The sequence below is a fragment of the Alnus glutinosa genome, chromosome 2, assembly GCF_958979055.1.
Source record: "Alnus glutinosa chromosome 2, dhAlnGlut1.1, whole genome shotgun sequence".
Taxonomy (NCBI): domain Eukaryota; kingdom Viridiplantae; phylum Streptophyta; class Magnoliopsida; order Fagales; family Betulaceae; genus Alnus; species Alnus glutinosa.
In genome coordinates this window covers 5,656,251-5,683,615 of record NC_084887.1, presented here as the reverse complement: position 1 = coordinate 5,683,615, position 27,365 = coordinate 5,656,251, and the positions used below count along the sequence as shown (strand labels likewise).

The following is a 27,365-nucleotide window of genomic DNA, read 5'->3' as shown; positions in this document are numbered from 1 at the left end:
TTTTGCTTTTCTGTATCAATCATTGTGAAGTATCCTATACGTAAGATAGATGATCATATTTGAGAAAATGAATCTATTTTAGCATTAAGCTGCCGATGAAAAAAGGTACTGGGGTAGTTGACCAGGTTGGATTAAGTTTTTTTTTTCGTAGTTAGGTTGGGTTAAGTTGAAACGTGAGGATAAATAATGATAATAAATTATTATTTCGGTTTCAATGAACAAGTTTCATTGAACAAGCTAGGATTTTGCCAAGAAGTTTCTTGGCAACGCGGCATCGAAGCAGTGGCACGAAGATGTTTCTTGGCCTTCTTTTTATGATCCAACGTGGAATCAAAGCTGTGGTCCAGCCGGTAGTTCTGCAACTCTCGCAATTTTTTCTACTAGTCTTTTGCATACGTACATCGGATTTTGCAAGAAGTTTCTTGGCAACGCGGCATCGGAGCAGTGGCACGAGGATGTTTCTTGGCCTTCTTTTTATGATCCAACGCAGAATCAGAGCTGTGGTACGGTAGTTCTGCAACTCTCGCAATTTTTTCTACTAGTCTTGCATACATGCATAGAGTATAACTTCTTCCATGGCGGCCTTCCACGGAGCCTCTTCCTCTTCCCTTTCGTCTTCTATTTATCAGTGCGCTTATGATGTATTTTTGAGTTTTAGAGGTCAGGATACTCGCAGAGCTTTTACTGCCCATCTATATGCAGCTTTGCGTCGAAATGATATCAACACCTTCATGGATGACAAGCTTAGAAGCGAAGAGGAAATTTCACCAGGACTTCTCAAAGCCATTGAAGAGTCAGCAATTTCGATCATTGTACTCTCTAAAAACTACGCATCATCCCCATGGTGCTTGGACGAGCTGATGAAGATCCTCGAGTGTAGAAAAACAAGGGGGCAACAAGTTCTACCCTTGTTCTATCATGTACAACCGTCGGAAGTACGGAATCAATCTAATAGTGTTGGAAAAGCATTTGCTAAACTTGAAGAAAGGTTTAAGCATGATCAAATGAAGTTGCAAAGGTGGAAGACAGCCCTATTACAAGTGGCCAATTTGTCGGGGAGGCTTTTGGGGAACAAGTATTTCTAACTATTTTTATCTTATCAGCAAGAATTTTAAATTCATTAAAGATTTCATTTGCATTAAGATAATATTTTGAAAATTAGCCATTTTTAATGCAATGTATTCTTACAAATATTGTATTGACAGGAATGAAGCTGAATTTATTCGCGAAATCATTCAATGGGTCAATTCAATATTGGTAAAGCATAGATATTTTCAAGTTGCTCAGAATCCAGAGTCTCTTCAACAATATGTGAAACCACTTTTAGATATAGAGAAGAATATTGATCGTACATGTGTGGTAGGTATCTTTGAAATCAGTGGAATTGATACAACAACTATCGCCAAAACCTTCTACAACTTGATTGCATCTCTAACTGAAGGTAATTGTTCTCTTGAAAACATTAGAGAAACTTCCAACCAAAAGGGTCTAATCCATTTGCAAAACTCGATCTCTAATGTTCCAATTCTATGGCTTTTCATAATGCACACCGTGTACAGTATGAGGTTTTCTCCCTTTGAATTAAAATAAAACTCTTTATCGTTTCATGTCATTATCATGTCACTAATATATATATATATGGTTGACTTCTAAACTCAGAAAACAGGATAAGTAACATAAGAAATCAACCACTTCATGCATTAAACAGTGAAAAAAAGGTCAAAGACTTGATAGACTCCGGTGAGTTCTTGAAAACATTAGAGAAACTTTTTGCCAAAAGATTTGATCCATTTGTAAAACTCTCAATTGTTATAATAATTCTACAGCTTTTCATAATGCACACTATGCAGAATATTAGGTTTTGTCCCTTTGAATTAAATTTGTCCTTTCATATCATTATTATTTAACTAATATATAAATATATATGGTTGTCTTTTTGAACCCAGAAAACAAAAGAAGTGAAAGAAGAAGTCGAGCAGTACTTTGTGCATTAGATAGTAAAAAACTTGTCAAAGCAGTTGACCATTGCTTTTTATTCATCAAAAAAATAGGAAAACATGTCAAAGACTTGATAGGCTTGGGTGTGTTCAGACAAGAAAATATGGAAGGCATATATGCACCATTTTTTGATTGGGAATGCATTCGAGCAGCTACAGATAACTTCTCAAATGCAAAAAAGATTGGACAAGGAGGGTTTGGATGTGTTTTCAAGGTGATTTCAATAGCATTAATTGGTATTTAATATTTATGTAAACTAGTTTCTGGTTGGTAGTAATATCTTGAGTATGGTGACTTTGGTTCCAGGGTATATTTCCAGGAGGCGAAGAGATTGCGGTAAAGAGGCTTTCGAAAGTCTCACAACAAGGCATAAAACAATTTGAAAAAGAGTTGGTGGTGATGACAAAACTTCAACACATGAATATTGTTGGGTTTCGGGGATATTGCATAAAAGGAAAAGAAAGGATTACAGTCTATGAGTACATGCCGAACAGAAGCTTAGACTCATTTATATTTGGTTAGTTTCTAAACAAAATTCCTAATATCTAGCATGCTTGATAAACTGTATCTTGTTTAAGTAAAAGCTGATTTGTTATTGTTGCTAAAACTGTTCTCTTGAATGGCAATGAAAACCATACAAGATCAAAAGCAACGCATGCGTTTGGACTGGAAAATGCGCGTCAACATCATTTTGGGAATAGTTCGTGGGCTTCTTTATCTTCACCGTGACTCCAAATGGAGGATCGTTCATAGAGATCTGAAACCCGGCAACATTCTTTTAGACGAGCAAATGAACCCCAAAATATGCGACTTTGGCTTAGCAAGGATTGTTGGAAGCAAAGAAAATAGGGTAGTTAAAACTTTGTAAGCACAATTTTCAATCTCTCAACTCTGTTTACACAGAATATATAAGTGCCTACCTTATCCATTGATGAATGTTGGCATGCAGTGACTATATGTTTTCGGAAACCGATGAAATAATTACCACAATAGCTGGAACTATGTAAGCACAATTTTCAGTTCCCCTATTTACATCGAATATACAAGCACCTTCATTATTTACTAATGAATTTTGGCATGTAGTGGCTATATGTCTCCGGAGTCCCTAGCTCATGGAATTTTCTCAATCAAATCCGATGTTTATAGCTTTGGTGTACTTCTACTTGAGATTATAAGTGGAAGAAGGAGCGTAGAATTTACTATGTCAGAACCACATGAGAACATTATAGAATATGTAAGTGTGTTTAATTTTCCATAATAACTATCTTGTTTTGGTTATTTTATGCTTAATTCCAATTCTGAGTTTAAAATTGTCTCAGGCGTGGATACTGTGGGGAGAAAACAAGGTGTTTGATTTAATGGATCCAACTCTACATGAAGTTTGCAACGCAGATCAGTTTGTGAAGTGTGTACATATTGGACTCTTATGCGTACAAGATGACCCAAATGACCGTCCCACCACATCAAATGTTGTTACCATGCTTGAAAGTGAAACTGGAACACTTCCAACTCCAAAACAGCCCGCATATGTTTCAGGCCTTTATAGCAAAGTTAGTTCTTTTAGGATAAAAGTTACATATACGGAATTAACTAATAGTTTTGAGTTTGAAGGAAGATAATGGTTGATACCAATGCAAAGATTCCAGTACTGCACCAAACATTTGATATCAATTATGGTACTCGTATATATATATATATATATATATATATATATATATATATATATATATATATATATATATATATATATATATATATATATATGGTGCTTACCTGAAAAATCTCTCATGTAATATTTTCGAAAATTGGGATGACCATTCCTTTGCTCAGACGTTACTAGAAATTTTTTTAAAAGGAAAGCACATGGAGGAGTTAGAAGCATCTAGCCACGTAGAGGAGCAGCTAAAGGAGATGCAGGCCATACTGGACGGCATGATGGAGGCCCTCAATGAAAAAAAAAAAATGATGGCTGTGGATGAACTTTTTTATTGGTCAAACTTCAAGTTCACCCCTTAGATAATGGAACTTCCCCTTCCTGGAAGTTCAAGATGTGCCAACAGGAAATGTTTGATGGTACCGAAGACCCCTTGGACCAGCTGAAACTTACAGGGCCCTCATGCACTAGCAACTCATCCATAATGAGATCATATACAGGTCCTTCCCAACCACGTTAAAGAGATCAGGTTGGAGGTTGTTCAAAAGGCTGAAATAAGGGCTGATCAGCTCCTTCACTGAGCTAAGCCGACAATTTGTGTGGCACTTCCTCGGGGAACAGAGCCGGTAACATAACTCCTGAATATCCAGCGAAATACTGACAACTCCCTTCGAGACTATGTGTGTCAGTTCAATCGGGAAATGATGTTGGTAGATGACATAGATGAGAATGTGGTCTTGACAACCCCCACGGGAGGTATGCGGTCATCAAAATTTGTTATCTCCCTTACTGAGAATCCGTCAACTAGCATGGCAGAGTTTATGTCTAAAGGCCAGAAGTTTATGAACGCAGAAGATACCATGAGCACCCAAAAGGGTCAAGACCAAGGAGAGAGCAGCCAGCCTAGCAAAAAGAGGATAGAGCCTGAATCCGCAAGACCCTGAATGCAAATCCAAGAAGGCCAATGAGTGACCCGAATCTCAACAAAGGAGCTCGGGTCCACCTAATGGCTTGTTCGCCCACTTCACACCACTCAGCACTCTTCTAGAGTAGGTGCTGATGCAAATTAGGGATGACCCAAAGTTTATTATTATCCTCAAAGGTTACTGCCTATGTTTTTATGTCAGCATATCAATTTAAATTCCACATGTCAAAACTCTTGGCCTTATAAATCTTCACCATCTTAAACAATTTAAGTAATCAAATGCTCTACGTGTATCCATTCATCGATGCTTAATAATTCCTTTGTCAATAGAGTTATTTACTTATTTCATCATATCTCAAAATATTTATCTAAACCAAAAAAATTTGGATGCTCTCTGACACATTTAATAAGCTCCTTACCACAATTTCAAGGTGTTCAGCCTTACGCAAATTTTCTCCCATAAATGAAATTATCCCAAGAATGAACATTTTCTTGCGGCTATCTATAGCTCGGCTTTATGCTGTAGAGTAAACTAAGCTTTGACGCTTGAAGTGGAGTTGATCGTACCTCATTTGTTTAGTCTTACTTAATTCCATCAATCACTCAGGCTGAAATTCCTATTATGAATGTTGTCAAATACTGTGGTGAAAATTTTTCGGTTTACAACCTAAGCTCTCAAAGTGTTTAGGAACTTTTTTGGCTAAATCATTACATGCGTATAACAGAAAATCATCCATACATACAAACCCATAAATTTTCCTCAACAATCAGTCAATACAAAAGAGAAAAAGAAAGAAAACATGAAAGGGGATTTCGGGTAAGGGTTTAAATCCACGAGAAGAGAAACCTGAGAGAGGGAATTTGGGCTTATACCTTGCGTTGCAATCATGAAAAATCTGCCTCCAAGCTCCCCGTGGTCTGCTCTCTCTCTCTCTCTCTCTCTCTCTCTCTCGCGTTTCTCCTACGCTCCCCCTCTAACGGCTCTCTCTGGTTTCCGTCTTTTGAAAGGAGAAGCACTCTGTTTTTGAGAGAAGCAGAGGGTGCGAGAATAACAATTCATGCCCCTTGGTGCGCTTGATAACAAGTTAACAACCACCACAGTCTCTTCTCTTATTTTCACTTTTTTTTAAAAAAAATAAAATAAAATAAAATAATTAATTCTAAAGCATTTGATCTTTTTCACTTTTTATATCACATTAATTATTATTTATTATTATTTAAATAAAAAATTATCACAAAATAAAACTTTTCAATTTTTTATATATGAATTGTTTTTATTTTATATTACATCAATTACTTTTCACTGCTACTAAAAAAAAAAAAAGCGTTGACAATATTTACTAAACATACCTGTACAACAACATTCAATTAGATAAAAGTAAAAAAAAAATAAACAAATAAAAAAAATAAAAAATAACAATTTAAAATTACTCATTTAATAAATTAAAGTTAAAATTGTCAATTTTATATAAGATGGAAGTTTTCTATAAATTAAATTGCAAAAGTTCTTACAATTTAATATCTAAGTAATATTAAGTGTTTTTTAAACATATAAAATACATATATTGTTCAATTAATTTCACTCATCAGATAAGAATTTTAGTTAAATCTTAACAAAAAATTTCAAAATTCTCAAAATAACCCTTCTCTTTTTTATGAAAAAAAAATTGTAAGGATTTAGGCGTTGTTCAGAATTTAATAAAATTTACAAAAATATTCAACTAGAATCTTTGGAAAAAATATTATTACATATTCTTATAAAACTTACTAGAATATTTTGAAAATTTTAACAAAATTTAACAGAAAATCATAACGGATATGTGAAATTGATAAAAATGAAAAATAAAAAAAATGACAGATTGATATACACTAAACTAAGATTTTTTTTTAAGTTCAGAAAGTAATTACAAAAGTAATGATAATTGAAGAAGGTTTTTTTTTTTTTTTTTTAATGGAAGATGTAAACATTTCATTGACAAACCCAAAGGATAACAGAGTTACAACCAAACTGGGTCAAAAACTTGACTCAGATCATTACAGAGACTCAGGCTAATGCAAATGCCCCATTAGAATTACTCTAGAATTCAGATCATACCGACAGTTGTTACAAATAAACATAACAAACAGAAAGATGCCTCTGCGTTAACATAGAAACTGCTATGCACTATAGAGTCGGTCACAAACAATTTATGCTAAAAGCAATGACCAGGATAATCTAACACAGAGCAAACTGTCAAATACAAGAAAACACCCAAACAGAAATTGCCATCAGAAAAGCTGCTACCGGCGACTGTGTAAAGACCAAGAAAATAAATAAGGAATTTAGTAATTAATAAATTACATTTATTAAATAGATGAGACACATAATTATATTCTAGGTAATAATATTTATGTTATTGAAAATAAAATAAATCTTAGGTGAAATAATAGAATTAAAATAATAATAATAACTGGTTTTAATGGAATAAATAATTAATAAAATAGGTAGTGAGTAGTTAAATTAAATGTGGGGTTATATATCAAATATTAATTGATAGGATTAATATATTTGGAGGTCCTGTGATAATTAATAAAAGTTAGGAGTTTTAAAAATAAAGAAATCTTCCCTGCCATGGGAGAAGATAGCATTATCTTCTCCTAACCACCCATGCAATGACATGTGTCCCTCCCCCATTCTTTCTTTTCTTTTATTCTTTTCTTTCTCAACATCTCATGCAGCGCACTCTCTCTCTCTCTCTCTCTCTCTCTCTCTCTCTCTCTCTCTCTCTCTCTCTCTCTCTCTCTCTCTCTCTCTCTCTCTCTCCCTCTCCCTCTTCTTCTTTCTTTTCTTTTCCTTCTATTTTCTTCTTTCATTTTCCCATCAACCCACGCATAGCCCCCCATCCCTTTTCTTCTCCTTCCTTCTCCTCTTCTTCCTCTCTTCTCCTCCTCTCCCGCACACGGCATCTCTTCTTCCCGTTTCTCCATTCGTCCTTTCTTCTCCTACTGTAACACTTCAGTTATCTTTCTAGGCTTTTTTTGTAAATTCTTGTAAGAAAATCAACAATGGAACTCAATGGGAAATGCTGAATTTCATTGATTGAGAATAGAATAATTGTTTTACAAGAACTGATCTGATTCGAGGTAGACCGGGCCTCCAATTATCAACTAAGCTAGCTAAACAGGAAACTAAGCTATGTTATACATCAAGATTCTCAATGACTTCTTTCTTCTAAAAGATTGCATTATATACAAGGTCTCTGGCCCAACAAAATCCCCAACGCCCAACGCATTTAGTTTGGCCATTCAACCCATGTGCTCCTTAGCCCAATAAGCCTGAACCTCACACCTGCTAATGCATCCATGTGTTTCCCTCAATTGATTGCAAATACAATGAATCTGGACAGCCAACTAATTCCAGCTGTAACCCACAGCTAACCTTCCTCTAGCTGTCACCTTGGCTTCCTCACACGCGCCTCTTCCATACAACCTTGCTGTGACTCACCTCTTCCTTCCTCCTTTGAAAACCCTAACGCCCTTAACACGCTACTGCTTCCCTTTGTAAACGACTCTATTTCAAAGTTCCAGAAAACCCTTCCAGCCAATATAGTCGTTACAATACCCTCCCCATTAAAACACCTTGCCCACAAGGTGTGGGTAGGAATTCCGTAAACGGTGGTAATTCTCCCATGAGGCCTCCTCCTGATTCTGGCCGCTCCAACGGACCAAAATCTCCACCAAGGCACAGTTTTTAACCCTCCGAGAGCGGCGATCCAAAATCTCCTCCGGCTTCGGCTGAATCACCCCCTGAACGTCGACGGGAGGAAGATGAGGAATAGCAACAGAAGAGCGTCCCAGTTTAGCCTTCAACTGAGATACATGAAATACAGGGTGGATAAGGGACCCTACCGACAAATCCAGACGATAAGCGACTTGACCAATCCTCTGCAATATCTGGAACGAACCAAAAAACCGAGGGGAGAGCTTCAGATGCCTGTGAAAAGTCACAGAGGCTTGGCGATATGGCTGTAAACGTAAGAAAACCCAATCCCCAATTTCAAAATTTCGGTCAGTCCGTTTTAGGTCAGAATATTTTTTTCATTCTATTCTGGCTTGCCTGTAGGTTTTCTCAAAGAAGCTTCAACATGACATCTCGACTTTGGAGCTGATGATCCACCGCAGCAATCTGAGTAGTCCCCGGCCTGTAGGTAAGCAGCCGGGGAGGTAAGTAACCAAACATGGCCTCAAAGGGGGTCATTTTGGTGGAATGATAGTAAGCAGTATTATAGCAATATTCAGCTAACGGAAGCCAATTAACCCATTCTTTAGGTTTGTCACAAATCATGCATCGTAGATAATTTTCCAGATATTTATTGACTGCCTCTGATTGACCATCTGTTTGCGGGTGATAAGTTGAACTGAAAGCTAAAAACACCCATTGGGCTTTGAAAATTTCTGTCCAGAATTTGCTTGTGAATGTTGGGTCTCTGTCTGAAATGATAGAAGTAGGCATTCCATGAATTTTGAATAGCTGTGAAATAAACAACTGAGCTAACTTCTCTGCTGTGTAAGGATGCTTCAAGGGTAGAAAATGAGCAAACTTAGTCAAACGGTCCACAATCACCCAAATCACACTGTAACCCATTGACAAGGGTAACCCATCTATAAAATCCATAGATATACTAAGCCATGGCCGAGCTGAAATTGGCAAGGGTTGTAATAACCCTTCTAGTGAGACATTTTCAGACTTAACCCTTTGACAAGTGTCACACTCCCTTATAAACTTCCTGATATCTGATTTCATTCCCTGCCAGTAGAAATCCTTTCGAGCTCGATGGATTGTCTTATCATATCCAGCATGTCCTGCTACTGGGCTAGTGATGAGTGCCAAATATTGTGTATTTGGAACCATTGATTTGCACTAGTTAGACCTTTAGCCATGTTATTTTCTAATGTTTTGGTTAGTTTTTGTGTTTTCTGTTTCTGTAGGACAATAAGAGAGGAATGACAAATTTCATAAGAAAATGACTGGAAATTCGGAGGTCCTAAAAAGTCGATCGATAGAACTTAAAATTCGATCGATCGAAACTTTGCCCGAAGTCGATCGATCGAAATAAAAGTCGATCGATCGAAATTTCCCAGAAACTGCTTTTGCAGAGCGCGCCAGAACGCCCAATCAGAAGCCAAAAAGCAGTCCTCCCTCTGATTTTCGCAGCAGAACACGCTGGTTTCGTGTTTGTGGTTGTCTCTAGCAGCAGAGGAACCCTAGAGGAGGGTAGAGGAGTCATTTCTTGCCCTAGCTCTCTTCTATAAAAGCCATAGCCATGCCTCCTTATTGGAGAGAGTAGAAGAGGAGAGAATAGAGTAGAATAGAGCAGAAAATCTGTAAATAGGTTTAATTTCGTGCATCTTGTAGTGTATTTCAGTAGTTTTATTTTCAGACACTTTCTCTTTGTAAAGCTTTTCTTTTATTTCCATGGTTGTTCATCATTTTCTTGTGGTGTTCTTAGTCATGGAAGGCTAGTAACCTCAACTAGGGTTGAGGATGAAACCTTTCCATTGATGACACTCACAATCTTGCTGTAACACTTGCACATTTAATGATATATCATATTAGTTGTTCAAGTTCTATTCATTTAAAGCTTTATCTTTTGCAATGAATGTGGTTAGTGGTGGAAAGAGGACATTTTATGTGTTTCACCCGACGAATACATTGTTTTATCGGTTTGAATGATGATATCCATTGTGATTGAATGATACATTGGATGTTTTGATTTCAATTGGTACTCTTTGTGATTTGTCTATGTGTTGGATTCATTTAATGGTTTTTGGGTTTATGGTTAAGAAACTTGAATGACACCCTAAGCTTAATGTTCTTTGGGTGTTCAAGTGGGAACCAAGAGTGTGAGTTGTAGGATTTGGTTTGGTGGATTCCTTAGCCTTAGTTCCTTTTAATTTGCATACTTCATTTCATTTCTTTTATTTAGTCTTTTGTTCTTGAATCAATTCTCAAACCTTTGGAACTAGGTTAAAATGAGGTTGATTAAACAAGACACCAAAGTTTGACCATTTCCCTGTGGATTCGACCTCGCACTTGCACACACTATATTGCAAACGATTCGTGCGCTTGCGAGTACTATTTAAAACACACATCAAGTTTTTGGCGCCGTTGCCGGGGAAATCGGTTCAAAAATTGGTTTTTGTTTGATTGATTTTGTTTTTCTACTAGTTAGATAGATTTTTGTTTCATTTTACTGTTGTTTAGCTTCTGTTCTGCATTCTAAGTCCTTTCTTTGTGTTTCCCGGATCTGTTCTGCAGCTTCTGCAACTTACTGGGTGCCCTGAAGAATCGATCGATCGAAAATAAATTCGATCGATCGACTTTCGATCGGTCGAATTAGAATCTGCATCATATAAAGACGATCGATCGACAATATATTCGATCAATCGACTTTCGATCGATCGAAATATACTTCGATCGAACGACTTTCTGCACAACAGCAGCTCGGAACTAGGTGAGTATCTCTGTTCCAGTACTTCTTTTAGTCCATTTTGTTCATTTTTTGCTCATAATTTGTTTCTGTTTAAATAGTATTTTGCTGTTTGTTTAATTTCCTTTTAGTTCATTATAACTTAGTTCAAATTCTGTTTAGTTTGTGTTTTATATTATCCTCAATTAAACTGCAAAACTGTTAATCGCAAAGTATGCCCTATGTAAAGGCGCTCTTTATACAATAGGATATCATCTCGAAGTGAAAACTTAGGACTTAATACCCCAGCATGAAACTTTTGCATTAGTTCTAGCATATGTGCATCAATTAAATAACTGTCCTTCAACTCCTTTAGCCACTCAAGGGTAGGATATGAAATTACTGACAATTGAACCACTGGCTCCTCTTCTTCAAATCTTCTGGACAGTGCATCTGCCACTTTATTATCTTGCCATTTCTTATACTCCACTAGGAAATCATATCCTAAGAGTTTAGAAACCCATCTTTGCTGCATAGGAGTACCGATCTTCTGTTCCAACAGAAATTTAAGACTCTGATGATCCGTCTTAATAGTAAACGGATGTCCCAACAAATAGGGTCTCCATTTTTTCACAGCCGACACCAAGGCAATTTACTCCTTCTCATAAGTAGATAATAACAAAAATCTCCCTTTAAGAGCCTGACTGAAATAGACAATAGGCCTCTGTTGCTACATAAGGATAGCACCAATACCCTTCCCCGAAGCGTCACACTCAATAAGGAAAGGTTTGGAAAAATCTGGAAGAACAAGAACTGGTGGATTAGTCACAGCTTGTTTAAGGGCTTCAAAAGCAATTTCAGCCTTATCCCCCCAAAGAAAAGAGTTCTTCTTCAACAATTGAGTGAGAGGGGCTGCAATACTCCCATACACCTGCACAAACTTCCTATAATACCCTGTAAGGCCGAGAAATCCTCTCAAGGCTTTTAGGGACTTAGGACGAGGCCAATTCAGCATAGCATGTAGCTTCTTAGAATCAGCTCTCACTCCATTTGATGAAATCATATGCCCCAAATATTCAATTTCGGAACAACCAAATCTGTACTTACTCTTCTTAGCATAAAGTTGGTGAGTTTGCAACACCCCCAAAGTCACCCTTAAATGTTGTAAGTGATCCTCCACATTACTGCTGTAAATAAGGATATCATCAAAGAAGACTAGAATGAATTTCCATAGGTAAGGACGAAAAATATCATTCATTAAACTTTGAAAAGTTGATGGCGCGTTAGTCAGCCCAAATGGCATCACAAGGAACTCGTAGTGTCCTTCGTGAGTCCTAAAGGCTGTTTTATGAACATCCTCCGGCTTAACCAAAATCTGATGGTATCCTAAGCGTAAATCCAGCTTAGAATAAATTCGAGAACCATGTAACTCATCTAATAATTCGTCGATCACCGGAATTGGAAACTTATCCTTCACTATTTCCTTGTTAAGCGCCCTGTAGTCCATACACATTCTCCAAGAACCGTCAGCCTTTCGAACCAACAAAACAGGGGATGAAAAGGGGCTTTGAGAAGGTTGAATGACCCCAAATTCTAATAATTCCCTAACAATTTTTTCAATCTCTTCCTTTTGATAGTAGGGATATCGGTATGGACGTACACTAACCGGTTGAGCACCCTGTTTGAGGACAATTGCATGATCATGACTTCTACTAGGAGGCAACCCCATAGGTTCTGCAAAAACATCCATAAATTCTTCCACAATAGCTGAAACAACCATGTCTTCCTTTACAGCTACATAATCCTCAACTTCATTCAATAATTGCAGGAAAATGCCCTTGTTCCCTTCACTCGTACCTGCTGCATCAGTAGCTTCCAGCAATAGCTTAGGAGTAGCTAACCCCTGTAAACGGAAGCTATTTTTGGCAACAGAAAATTTCATAGTTAAGTCTTTAAAGTTCCAGAGAATAGATACTAAAGAAATTAACCACTGGACCCCCAATACCATATCACAACCAGCTAAAACAATCATAAAAACTTCTGTGATGAATTGGAAATTCTGTACTTCTACTTGCAGCCCAACACACTTGCCTTCATTGACTATATGATCACCATTTGCAATCTGAACTCTAATATGATTCTCTTTAACCAAAGGCAATTGAGAATGCTGCACAATAGAAGAGTTTAAAAAATTGTGCGTACTGCCACTATCAATAAGGATCACAACTCTTTGATTGCCTATCTTCCCAATAATCCGCATAGTTTTGGGATGATTACTACCCGTAATTGCATGTAAGTAGATTTTAGGATGCCCATCATTGTAATCAAACTCCATTAATTCCTACTGTTCCAGAAAGGGGGCAGCCTTTTCCTTTTCAATCAACTCCACACTTTCTATGACAAATAATCTAGGATTAGGGCACTTATGGCCAGTATGCCATTTAGCATCACAGCTATAGCATAAACCCTTTTTCCTCCTCTCTTCCATCTGAGCTGGTGAAATTTTCTGAATCGGAACTGTTGTTTTAACTGATCCAACACCATTTCCACCAGAAACAGTAGCCGAAGGACCCTCTGACTTGTAATTTCCAGCATTAGAAAAATTACCAACAGGAGATCTGTAGGCTCTTCTAGAATTCAAAACATACTCCTCTTGAATTTTTGCCAAACCATAAGTAGCAAGCAACGTTTTAGGAGCAAACATACGAACTGGAAGACGAATTTCTTCTTTCAATCCACTTAAAAAGCAACTAAGCTTATACCCTTTTGACAAATCCCTCAATCGATTTGATAGAATTTCAAACTTCCCTTTATAATCTTCCACAGATGTCTGCTGCCTTAGCAGTGTTAAAGACTCCATAGGATCATCATACGCATTGGAGCCAAATCTTTCCAACAAAGCTTGAGTCAAGGCATCCTAGTTAGGCAATTGCCCTGAATGAAACAAATCCTGAAACCAAACTAATGCCTTTCCCTCCATGTTATAAGAGGCTAGCAAGTTCTTAAATTTAGGTGGAGTATTGTAAACAAAAAAAAATATTGATTAGCCTTGTAAATCCATTCAGAATGCTCACCTCCATCAAACTTAGGAAAAATCATTTTTGCTGACCTTGGAAATAAATTGCAAGGATCATCCTGTGAAAACTGATGATGCTGCATCTGTGCTCTTCCATTATCATGATTAAATCCCCATGCTCCTCGATCTTGATGAATAGCACCCTGTCCATGAGGTCTGCCATTTTCCTGATGTAACCCCCATGCTGCTCTGTTTTCAGGTTGAAAACCCCAAGGAGGAATGTTTGAATTGCTTTTCTCGTCCCCTCTGTTCGTTGGCTGGTAACCCCAACCCATGGTATCTTGCTGATCAACATTAGGGAATGGAACTTCCACTTCTACATTCCTGGAATGACTGCTCTCACCCATGTGAATTCTCTCTGTGTTGTAGGTATTCCGATCTTGCCACTGGAATGTATCTAAATTCTGATGAATTGGTTGCATAGGAGAAACAAGCTTCTTATTCTGTAACTTCATCTGATCCGCGAGCAACTGAATTTGACTCTGCATCTGGGCCTGTGAAGCAACCATCTGTGCAGCAAATTGAGCTTGCGCCTGAGCTAAGTCATCATACTTCTTGTCCAGCCCACTGACATTCTCTGTAAGTTGATGAATTCTCGTGCCTTCTGCCATGGAAGCAATGGATGAAGAATCATTTTGCTTTGATACTACTTGTAACACTTCAGTTATATTTCTAGGCTTTTTCTGTAAATTCTTGTAAGAAAATCAATAATGGAACTCAATGGGAAATGCTGAATTTCATTGATTGAGAATAGAACAATTGTTTTACAAGAATTGGTCTGATTTGAGGTAGACTGGGCCTCCAATTATCAACTAAGCTAGCTAAACAGGAAACTAAGCTATGTTATACATCAAGATTCTCAATGACTTCTTTCTTCTAAAAGATTGCATTATATACAAGGTCTTTGGCCCAACAGAATCCCCAACGCCCAACCCATTTAGTTTGGTCGTTCAACCCATGTGCTCCTTAGCCCAATAAGCCTGAACCTCACACCAGCTAATGTATCCATGTGTTTCCCTCAACTGACTCTAAATACAATGAATTTGGACAGCCAACTAATTCCAGTTGTAACCCACAGCTAAGGCTCTATTTCAAAGTTCCAGAAAACCCTTCCAGCCAATATAGCCGTTACACCTACCCGCAGCAGACCATGAGAAAGGGGGGGTCCCATGAGTGTAGAAGTGGGTTTTTGGTCGTGGGTGGTGCGATTTTTGGGCTGTGGTGGCTGGGCCACTGTCGTGACATGGAGGCAGCGGTTAGGCAGTGATTCCGGCTTTGATTCGATGAGATTCCTCTTCCTTTGTCTTTGATTTTTGCTTGGATTTCCATTTAATTTCTTGGTAAAGCCGGATGGGCTTTGCTTGGGTTGGGTTTTGCCGATTAGGTATTGCCTTTCTTTGGGTCATTGAACTTTGGTTTTGGGTAGCTCTTGATTTGGTCGAATTGGTACTTGGATATTGCTAATTTTGGTTGGGGTTTGGTATGTCGACAGTTTTATGGTGTTTGGATGGTGCTTTAGCCGAGTGGGTGAATTTTTGGAATGGTTTTTCTGGATGAGTTTTGTGTACCTGGTTACTGGGATATTGAGTTTTTGGTGGAGGATGTTTGTGGAAGGAACGAATTGGTTGTTGGCTTAATGAAGTTGATGTTTGTTTTGGATTTGCAGATTTGAGGTTATTGATAAACTGAAAACTAAGTTGGGCATTGTGGATTTTTGTGCAATGTTTATGGAGGCGTTTTGTTAGTGTTTGTGGCTGTGAGTTGTGGCTTTGATGGGTGTTTTAGATTACCTTGAAGGGCTAATTTCGGGGTTCTTCTTTGTTGTGACCGTTTGTGTTGAAGAGATGGATTTGGGGTGTGTTGTATTATTGAACTAGAGAAATAGTGTTCATAAGACCAATGAGAAAGAAGTTATGTTAAGTTCAATAGTTAAAAAGAAAATATTAGATTGGAAGAGAAATTGTAAGATGGGCAAATGTGAGAAAAAAAAATGAGCATAAGGAACAAGGAGTATAATTAATAGAGTAGATAGATAGATATATTATAATTTGATATTATAGTTTAATTTAAGTAACACCATAGCCATTAAATCGTTTAGATCATTTTTATGTAAATGGCAAATACGGCTAAAATAGAGGATATGTTGTGGTGTCTAATAGAATATAAATTACAAAACAGAATGATTAAATGAAGAGAAAGCATAAATGGAGTGGTGGTGGACAAATAATGAATTGATTCTAAGAATAATGATTAGCTTAAGTAAATGAATATTTATTCAATATGTGATTGTAATTTAATCTAATATGATGTACTAAACTAATAAGTTAAACAAGATCAATGCTCTATAATCTAAACTACTTAGATGATTAGTAATTAATAAGGATAAAGCATTGAATATATTAGTAACTATATTTAAGGATAAGAAATGAAATAAGCTACAAACCTAAAGCCTAATATTTATATCATAAGGGGACAATGATTAAGATAAGAATGTCAGAGAGTTGTAAATTGTTCAAATAACCCTAGGTCGGTAAATATAAATTAGTAAGGTTATTGAGATGCCTAAATAGGCTTTGGATCCATTTGGTAATGTAACTAGATAATTAATGCGCCTACCTAAGTATTATAAATACCTTAGTGCGTTATGAGGTTATGCTTAGCTTTGTAAGCCTCCTATACATATATGTGTACATATATATGTATATGGACCAAATACACTTAATTAGCCTAAGCGGATAAACAAATTATAAGATTTAATAGTTAATAATGATAATAAGGTAATTATGTATCTAATTCACCTATCCATGTACACAAAGTACTTAAGTGTATCGTCGGATTAGGTTTAAGCATTGTATACATGTATATGTATACATATACATCTATGTGAATCAAATATGCATTGTTAACTTAATAAATAAGTAATGTGTTACAAAAAGGGATTAATAATAATAATGTAATACAATAATAATAAATAAGCAAATAAAATAATAGAAGTATCTTAAAGATAATAAGTGTGATAAAATATGAACCTATAAGTGAGGATTGACCCAATAGTGGTTTAGGATACTTAACTAGACTTAGTAGCGTGTAATACAACGTGTGAGCACGCGGGCGGATAGTCCATGTGTCATAGAATATAGAGTTCAATTGCGTAGTCTAATGTTACAAATGTTTGTAGGATTGTGTTTAGATTGGAGACTTTAATCGGTTCTCTAATGTAGAGTTCAAGTAACTAGAACAAGAGGGAAATGTTGGAGTCATGAGTTCTATGCAGCGAAGGTGAGTATTCTACTCACTAAGAAGTATTATTTTCATATATGATGAATTGCAAAATATATATTGTTTTACAAACCTGAACCAACTGTATGTTGATTATGATCTGTTTTGGATGATTTGAGTACTTTTGAGTATATTAAAATTATGATGATGTTTTGAAATATGAATATGATATGTGATTTTAGAGCGAGTATAAGTTGGAGATTTAAGTTATGCAAATCGTTTAAGAAATGACATGTAGGACTGTTTATGATTTATAAAGAAAGCATGTGTTGAAGGCATAATTATGAAATTTAATGTATAGTATTTAAGCATGAGCATTGAGCATGAAACAGGAATGCATAAACAAATTATTGGGGGACCTACGCCCCATATGCATGAACTAGTGGGGGACATACGCCCCAGGGGGACCTACGCCCCAAACGCATGAGCTAGTGGGGGACCTACGCCCCAGGGGGACCTATGCTCCAAACGCATGAACTAGTGGGGGACTTACGCCTTAAGGGGACCTACGCTCCAAACGCATGAACTATTGGGGGACATACGCCTCATACGAACACATGCATGAACTATGAGGGGAACTACGCCCCATAGGAACGTACACATGAACTAGTATTGGGGATTTACGTCCCTTAGGAACATACGCATGAACCAACGCCTCATAGGAATACAACAGAAACTTATATGAGCATGTATAACATTGTTTTCATGAGTATGATATTTTATACTATGAGTAGTTTTGTTAGACGTATTAGTATGCATAAGAGTCACAATTATGACTAAAGCTTGTCGCGACGGTCATAATTGTGGGACTAAGGGCGTCCTCTATTTTATAGGTTTGGTATATGTCTTGTGATGCTTGTGTCACATATTATTTGTAAAGCCATTCTTTGATGCAATTATTAATTGGATAAGCCTTAAATGGATAGACATTTTGACTCTTTTCGTATAGATATTAGTTTATGTTTATAGAGTTGACTTCTGCTGTTCAGATTATGTTTTTCGCTGCATAGATGTTATTAGGTGTGTTACTCTGATTATCAGGTACATATTATGGGGTATGTACCATATGTTAGCTTTACGACATATCGTCGTGTCACTGTGATGACTCGTTTATATTTTAAGAGATTAATGTTTATACAAATGTTTTATATATTAAAAAAAAAAGAGGGTCGTCATAGACTGCACGTGAAGCACACACACTATTGCCGAACATCACCCATCAATACCCACAACACCACAGAGCACCGGAAGCCATCGTACACGACAAAAGGGACAGAACGTTGCCCTCATGTGCGGCCAAGGTGTGAAAACACCTTGGTGCGTGAGGACCACTCGTTGAGTTCCGGCGATCATTTTAGCTGTAAAACGCGGCGGCTAGATCAAAGGGCAACGACGAGCAAAGTTGGGGGACACATGTCTAATTATAGACGGCTAAAGTGTATATATTTGGCCTTAAAGAATGGAGAAAAACTAAAGCTCACCAAATCCATGCCACTAGTGACACGAGTGGCGGTTGCTTCCCTTTTGAAGCCTCTCCGTAGTGCTTTTATGTCAACAAACAAAGAATAAACTAAAAACACAAACACAAACCTCCATAGTCCAAAAGGACTAGGAGGACCAAAATCACCACCAGATCTTGTCCGACGAGATGAAAACCACCATCGAAACTAGTCTGGGGGACTAAAACTCCACAGCCTTAATGGTTAGGAGACTCTAACCCCTATTGGGAAAACTCAAAAAGGACCAAAAAACCCCTTAATCCAAGAAGACTAAGGGGAGAGAACAATGTTGGGGGAGAGAGGTTTAGACCTCCCTCCCCCGGCAACACTGACTTCGTGGGAAGGGCTTTCTGTGGGAAGGTTCGAGAGACAAAGAGAAAGGAGGTGATTTATAATTGAAGAAGGTTAAGTGAAGTCTAAAAAATAAAAAATAAAAATTATGTTGGCAACTCTTATGGCCATTTTGTCAGCATTCCCTTTACCTTTACAAATCAGAATATCTTAACAAAATTTTAGCAACTTCCTATTGATACAATTTTTTTTTAGTACGTCATCATTCTTTCCAAAATTTCCAATAGGGCTATATAAGTTCCGTTTTTTTTAGGCCATTTATGCCTACTTTATAAATTCAACCTTAAGTCAAAAATCCATTTTACTAAGTGCATTAATTGACAAATTCCCACGTGAATGTAGGCCGTGACCCAAAGATTTGATTCCTAATAATAAATTTTCCAAAATCTTCTCATCTACTAATAAGAGCCGGTAATGAAAGACTTGGTAATAACAATTAGAAGCATCTACGTCTTCCAACCAAAAGATAAAATAAGCCCTAAGCCTTAGAAGAACAATAAATCCTACAGTGTATTTGAGAAATTCTCAGATTTAATAATAATTCAATTGTTATCTACTACATGCTACTACCTTCAATATTTGTATTAAAACAAATCTACTTCTAATAATAGAAGGAAACTTAATCCTAGTAAAAAAAGTAAATAATTAAATCTTAATAAGGAAAGAAAATAAATTCCTCATCAAATAAAATCTCTATCTTGGAAGTCAATTCTTTCCTTTCTTGATCTCAATCAATCGCCTATCAGGATGGCTTCTGCTTGACAATTGCCTCTCGGAGATCGCTTCTCGACAATGGCTTGGCATTCTATGAATTTTGGTGAGTTGAAAAATCTTCATCAATTCCAACTAATAAAATTAGAGGAGTGCTATACATACTTTCAAATGTTCACTCTTAAATTGCCTACTTCATGACATGCATGACAATAAAAATCACATACTATTAAATGAAATAATAAATATTGAAAGAACATATATGATTCAATAATAATTTTCCACTTCAAATAATTGGCATTTGAAAGTATGTGCAGAAATAGGCACTATATGCTCATAAAATTAAGCACACTTTTCACCCATTCCCACCACCAACAGGCACTATATAATCATTTTTGGCTGACCACATCTGCGTATTGAGAATTTCATTACTGGACACCACCATCAGGGCTTTTTTTTTTTTTTTTTTTTTTTAATGAATGAGTGAATTTTGTATGAACAAACAAACGAGTACAAAACTCTCTTTAGCAAAAAATAAAGAACACTGATGTTATACAAAACTTTCTTAGAATATTCGAATCTATTCCCTAACGGCAACATCCGTACACCCCGAAATTTTCTTTTGATAAAAATTCGAGCTTCAACTTCCCATAAAATATGATGAATAACTTGTTCTTGTAGTTGTACGTGGAGTACTCACATGTCTAATTTCTTTTCAATTCTTCAACAGCAATTAAAAGCATGTTTAGGAATGAAAAGAGAGCCAGGCTGATGGATTCTGAAAACTTGTCTTCAGGGATCATGCATGAGTGATCTGTGGGAGAGCTTCCAAAATCAAACTGATACATTTCTTCCAGGTATGAAGATGGATGAAAACCTGACGTTGATTTCATGGACATGCAGTCCGGTGATAGTACCATACAAGCTAGTTGTTTAAATTTGTGTATGAAATCTAAAGAGACAGAGAATAGCGGAACTTGTTAGAAATAATCAACATATTATTTAATCTAACATGCGCAGCGGAAAACGAATAAACAGGATTCAGGCTTACCTCTAGCCATGTTTGCTCAAGCGTCTCCACGATCCATCTGAAGAACAAGAAAGATTATTTGAGGGATCTTCTAACCTATGCCTATTGCTTGATGGCTGTACTGATGGTGTACACAGGCACTCTATTTATAGGCTAGGTTAGGGACCCTCAAAATGGTAAACACCGTATTTGTTTCCTTCCATCAAGGAAACAATATCGTTAATTGATTTTAAAATCAATTAACCGATTCCATATTTACAGTAATCTAAATTAATAGAAATAACCATAATACCTATTCCATATTTACGGTAATCTAAATTAATGGAAATATCCATAATGCCGTATATGTTTATTGAAAAAATAATAAACATAGTAAATACCGTAAATGTGATATAAAGGCCACAACCAAAAAGGAATAATATATATTACATTCTCCCACTTGGACTTTATAACACATGACCATATGGTATTAGGTTCTTTAGTTTTGGCCAATCTTTTATGGAATCCTCCAACTCAGTTAAGAAATGTTTCACACGAATCATGGCGGTAAAACCACTATAAAATTAGGTCGTCCCTTCCATGTATCACGATGTAAAACACTCCTTATATGAGTACCTTATGGATAATCAAGCTTTATGAATGAACTTCCTATAAGTCATTCGGGTCCAACTTTATTTATCCTCATGGATAAAATAACAAATGTGCACAAAAAATCTTTATTACAATAACTTTATGTCTATAGACCAAAAAGAGACAAACCAAGCAAAAAATGAATTAATGAGTCTCATATATTCCGCATGACTTTATTCTTTATTTACCGGTAAACTTTAAGTCATGGGATCCGCAATCATTAATTCAGTACTTATATGCTCAATAGACCATTTATGTCTCTTAATGTTATCTCTCGTACTGAGATACTTGATGTCGATTTACTTCTGCTTCTACTCTTTATTCTTATAAAAGAAGATTATAGTAGAATTACCGCAGAGTATCTTTATGGTCTAACTGTAAAATCGACAAGATTAAGACTTTCAACAAAAGTCTCAACCATCATGCCTGTGTACCAAATTCATAGCACGCTAGACTTTTAGCTTTCTTGGTAGACGTAGCAACTATAGTCTGCAAACTGCATCTCTAGGATATATCCTTCAATAAAAAGATATATACCTTAGAGTAGACTTTCTACTATCTACACAATCAGCAAACTCAAATCTGAACAACTAACCACCTTCAAATGGAAAGTGTATCCTTAGGTTAAGTTGTACTTCTTGGTTCCTTGCATATACCGCAACACTTTATTTGCAGCACTTTATTGACCCAATATTCTTATTGTCAGTCATATGGTTATGCATAATGCAGATGCTTAAAGAAAAAACTTTTCATCTGCCCTTATTCCAATACCTTTTGGGACATTAATTTGTATTTAATTAGTCCCTCTTAATTGCTACTGAAGGTGCAAATCCTTCATTCTAAATTTTCCCAAAATTTTTCAATGTAGGCCTTCCGAGACAATGTTAATATTCTTTATGTCTCTGTGAATCTCTATGTCAAAAGACATAAGAGGTTTCACCCAAATCCTTCATTTCAAAGTTTTGTGAACTTTATGTAGCAAACCTAAATCACCACTTGCAAATATAGGACTAGAAAGATTACTGTACTCCCACTGACCTTAAGGTATATATACTAATCAACAAGGTTTTCTATAAACAATAACCTTGAAAAAAGTATCTTACCATTGAGAGATCTATCACAGCCCATAAATAGAATTCTTTAATTTGCAAGCTTTCTGACTGTTATTTATAAAACCTTTTGATTGTTTCATGTAAACCTCGTCCTTAAGATCCCTATTCAGAAAAGTTGTTTTCGCATTCATTTGATGTAGCTCTAGATCAAAATGAGCTACTAATGCTATGATTATCTTGATGAACCATTCTTAGACACTGGAGAGAATGTTTCATGATAATCAATGCCTTCTTTATGAGTAAAATCATTGGCTACGAGTCTAGCTTGACTTTTGAGCCATAGATTTATCTCTTACTTCATGGCATTGAATCACTATGTGGAGTTTTCTCCACTCATAGCATGTGAAAACAATTTGGATCATCTTTATGTCCAATGTCAACATCAGACTCTGGGAGATATACAACATGATCACTAAGAATTGTTGATCTCCTTATTCTATAGGATTTTCTTAATTCTACTTCCTCTGCATTTTGCAATGGGAAAATAGACTTTTGAACCTGTTCTGTATGAGTTGGTTGTTCTATAAATGATTGAGGATAATCAATCTGATTTTCCCTGAATACAATCAATCATCCTCTATGAGGAGGAGATTTGGCCAACTCTAGTGCTTCCTCAAATTCCAATTTGTGTGAATGAGCACTCCCACTAGGTTCTGCATCCTCTAGAAATTTTACAATCAACAACTCTATGATCATATGAAGGATAATTAAACATTATAACCCCTTAAAGTTTACTAGATAGCTTATAAAGATCCGCTGGTTGTCCTTGAATCTAATTTTCTAAGGTGAGGATTATAAATCCTCTCTTTAGCAAGGCAACCCCATATGTGTAAATAATGTAAACAAGCTTCCATCTATTTCATATTTTAAAATGTGTCATAAAGACAACCTTAGATGAAATCCTGTTTAACATATACACAACGGTCTTCAAAGCTTTACTCTATAAAGGTAATAGCAGATTAGTATTACTAATCATTTCCCCTTGGTGTGTACCTACCTTAATACTCTATGCCTATATTAGATCTAATGATCTTCACATTGTTTCTCTTCTTCTTCCTTATAGATATTGAAAGCATTCAATACCCCAGCTTTAATATTTAGAAGATAGAGATACATAAACTTTATATGGTCATCACTAAAAGAGATCAAAATATCTCTGACCATTTAGGCAATGAGTATGAAAAAGTCAACACATTTTAATGTACATGATCTCAAGAATCTCAAAATGCTCTCTTTGGCACCTCTAGTGGTCTTGTTGGTATGCTTTCCCTTATGCAGCCCACACAAGAACCAAAGTCAGTAAATTACCGACTTTTATTTACTGTATGGAGATATATTTCAATCTCCAAAGCCATAACCAGAGCATTTTAAATTCTCAAAGACTCTACTTTACGTCAACATCACTATGCAAAAATAAACAAATAATTTTGTTTAAAAATTGGGACGTAGGTCAATTTTAAATAGACTTTAAATAAACCCCAACCAATATTCCACCAAAGATAAGAAAAACTTCAAGTTTAAAATAAAATTGAAATTTTTAACAAGCCAAACTAAAAAATAAATTTCTAAAAATTATGGAATATAAATCATTTTTGAGGTAAAAAATTATGACTGAATTTTAAAATTAACCTATAGATCCCAACAACCTCAAGTTATAAACACGTGTTATTTAAAAAGGACTCTGCATTTGTGTTGACAACGTGGATTGTTAAACCATAATCAATCCACAACATATTTGAATGAGTCACTAAAAGAGATTCACGACATACTAGATGTATGAGATTATCTTTATTTTAAGTCATTTCTTATACTTCATGCAATCTTTCTTTATATGCCCTTAATTTTCCTTATTTCATGAGAAATAGGTATCTTGATTGCCATAATACTTTATTGGCACCTTATTCTCATGCTTTAAGTGTTGGACATGATTGCATTTATTGGTCTTTCCTTTAATATGAGTAATCATGTGAACACTTTATAAATTCTCTCATATCCTTGAACACACATGGTTAGAAGTTTATTTACTAACCATTTATCCTTACGTGTGTTACAAGACAAAAATTCTACACTTAGAAGAGAGAATTCAAAATAAAATGACCAATAATGACTTAAAAAATCTCAATCTTTAGGGACTTAAGCTAAACTATAATATCCTTCATTCCCATAATGGGATTATAAACACTTTAGAAACTGTAAAAGGTTTGTCTTTAAAGCATTTTCTATTAGGGTGCTGGCCAAGTTTTGTTTGAACTTACTAAATGTTCATAAACAACCTTTATAAAACTTTGGCTCTAAAACATTCAGGAATAAATCCCTGATGACTTTAGTGACATGAGATTTCATGAACATCTAACTTAAGTGATTAAATCACTCCCACCGTTCATGCTTAATAATCTCACGTGGCGTACTTAATTCCGCGGGAGTAGGTGGTTTGTCCACACGGAGCACCAAATTTTGAACACCCCAAATAAAAAAGCATATTAATATTTTTTTTTTTTTTTTATTTTTTTTTTTTTTTTTTTCAGTCAGAAAAAATATTACCTTAAAGTATTGGAATATAAAACTACCAAGGTAGAGTAATATGAATAGCTGCAATAACAAAAATAAAAATGCTTTAATGCTATGAAGTAACTTTATTTTAAATTGGCCAATGCCAATTTAAATAATAAATAGTAAATTTCAACCTACCTGTGGGCAAAGGTTGCATCATGCATGAAATTTACTCTTTATTAATAAGACTAAAGCAAATTTAAATATTAATAAATAAAATTCTTCGTACCTTTGGGCAACCGAAAGAAATTTTACTTTTAATACTAAATTTGTTATCTTATTCTAATTAAGTCATAAAAATAAAAACTTCCCTTTGGGGATAAGTAATTAAATTTATGAATTAACTACAAGACGATATCAACTTTATTTTAAATTAGCCAATGCCAATTTAAATAGTAAATTTCAACCTACCTTTGGGCAAAGGTTGCATCACACATGAAATTTACTCTTTATTAATAAGACTAAAGCAAATTTAAATATTAAAAAATAAAATTCTTCGTACCTTTGGGCAACCGAAAGAAATTTTACTTTTAATACTAAATTTGTTATCTTATTCTAATTAAGTCACAAAAATAAAAAACTTCCCTTTGGGGATAGGTAATTAAATTTATGAGTTAATTACAATACGATGTTAATTTTTCTATATGAAGTTCATGTGTACGATCCTTATGCAATTATTACAAAATTAGGATGCTTTGGCTCTCCCAAAATCATAATAATCACGCTGTAATTCATGAACATCTAATAAATCTTTATGAGGTTCATGCGTGTGATCCTGATGTAATTATCATACAAAAATGGGATGCTTTGGCTCTCCCATAATTATTATGATAATTACGTGTGTGTAATCTTGATGCAATTGTCATTCAAAATTGGGATGCTGTGGCTCTCCCAAAATTATCATGATAATTGCTACTTCATTAACATCTAACAACTTTATATATGCCCCCTTAATGGCCTTAGGAATATAACAAATCAATACTTAAATGGGGTAAACAGCATTTTCCAAGGTGCAAGCAGTTGAGCTCCCAGGAAAGTGAGGGGGGTCACACCGGACACACTTAAATCCCAAGACTTTCCTTGCCAGAACTTTCCCCGACATTGCATTCTTAGATATTACTGTAAACACACCAGTATATATGGTATTGTTAATTATTCTTAGGTCTAGGCATCAAACAATTTATATTTAAACAATATAAATTTAAAATATATATTCCTCAATTCATGTATTAAATAAACAATAATTTTAATACACAGTACTGTAAATAATAAAGGGAATAAAACTTTAATATGAAGACATAATAAAACACATGGCTTAATGGTTTAGTAAGTGGCCAAGGCTCTTTACACCTGGTGAACCCAGGTTCTAAACACCATAAAGCCTAAATTCCCATTTTAAAAAGAACTTGATGGGTTACTGAAAAAGGGTTGCTGTATTGGGCTGACCCAATTGGGTTAACCCACTTAATTTGGGTTGGGTATCTGTATTGGGCTACTATATTGGGTTGGGCTTTTGGGTCACAAGACTCCAAATGGGCTACTGTATTTGGCAATTAGGTCAACCCACTTAATCGGGTCAGGCCTCTAGGTCTATGTATAGTGCTGGCCCAAACTAGGTCAGCCCACTTAAATGGCCCAAAACTGCATGGGTTTTAAAAAACCCTACCCGAAAATATATCAAACCCAAAAAACTTTAATGGGTCGAAACCCTACCCAGTCACCAACCAACCCGACCCGTAATGTTCCAGATGGGTTGAAAACCCTAAAAATGGAACCCTAGCCGCCACCCCTTTATGAAAATACTCATATCAAGATTACAACTCAAAATTAGGCAGTATATCACAATACACAGAATAGTGATAAAAAAAAAAGAAGTTATATCAAATATATGGGTTTTCACAAACAGTACGTGAACAACAAATATTCACAAAATAATCGCTAATGCGTTTCTATCATGTCACAAAAGACGAAATATTGCTCAAACAATATTAACAAACAGAAGTGAACAATACCAAATAGAATATACTTGATTCAATATTGATAACAAATAAAAATACTTGATTCAATATTGATAACACATAGTAAAATTATATGCTAAGCA

General features: G+C 35.7%; 1 protein-coding gene across 1 annotated transcript; it reads left to right on the top strand.

Annotated features, from left to right (window-relative positions):
* The first annotated feature begins 223 nt into the window (after nucleotides 1–223).
* On the top strand, nucleotides 224–3,651 carry LOC133860745 (G-type lectin S-receptor-like serine/threonine-protein kinase At4g03230). Its single transcript, XM_062296352.1, has 8 exons — nucleotides 224–1,075; nucleotides 1,206–1,441; nucleotides 1,947–2,212; nucleotides 2,305–2,515; nucleotides 2,640–2,862; nucleotides 2,948–3,001; nucleotides 3,082–3,232; nucleotides 3,318–3,651. Exons 1-8 carry the CDS (start codon nucleotides 576–578, stop codon nucleotides 3,615–3,617), a joined length of 1,941 nt encoding a protein of 646 aa, XP_062152336.1. The 5' UTR covers nucleotides 224–575; the 3' UTR covers nucleotides 3,618–3,651.
* Nucleotides 3,652–27,365: the final 23,714 nt, after the last annotated feature.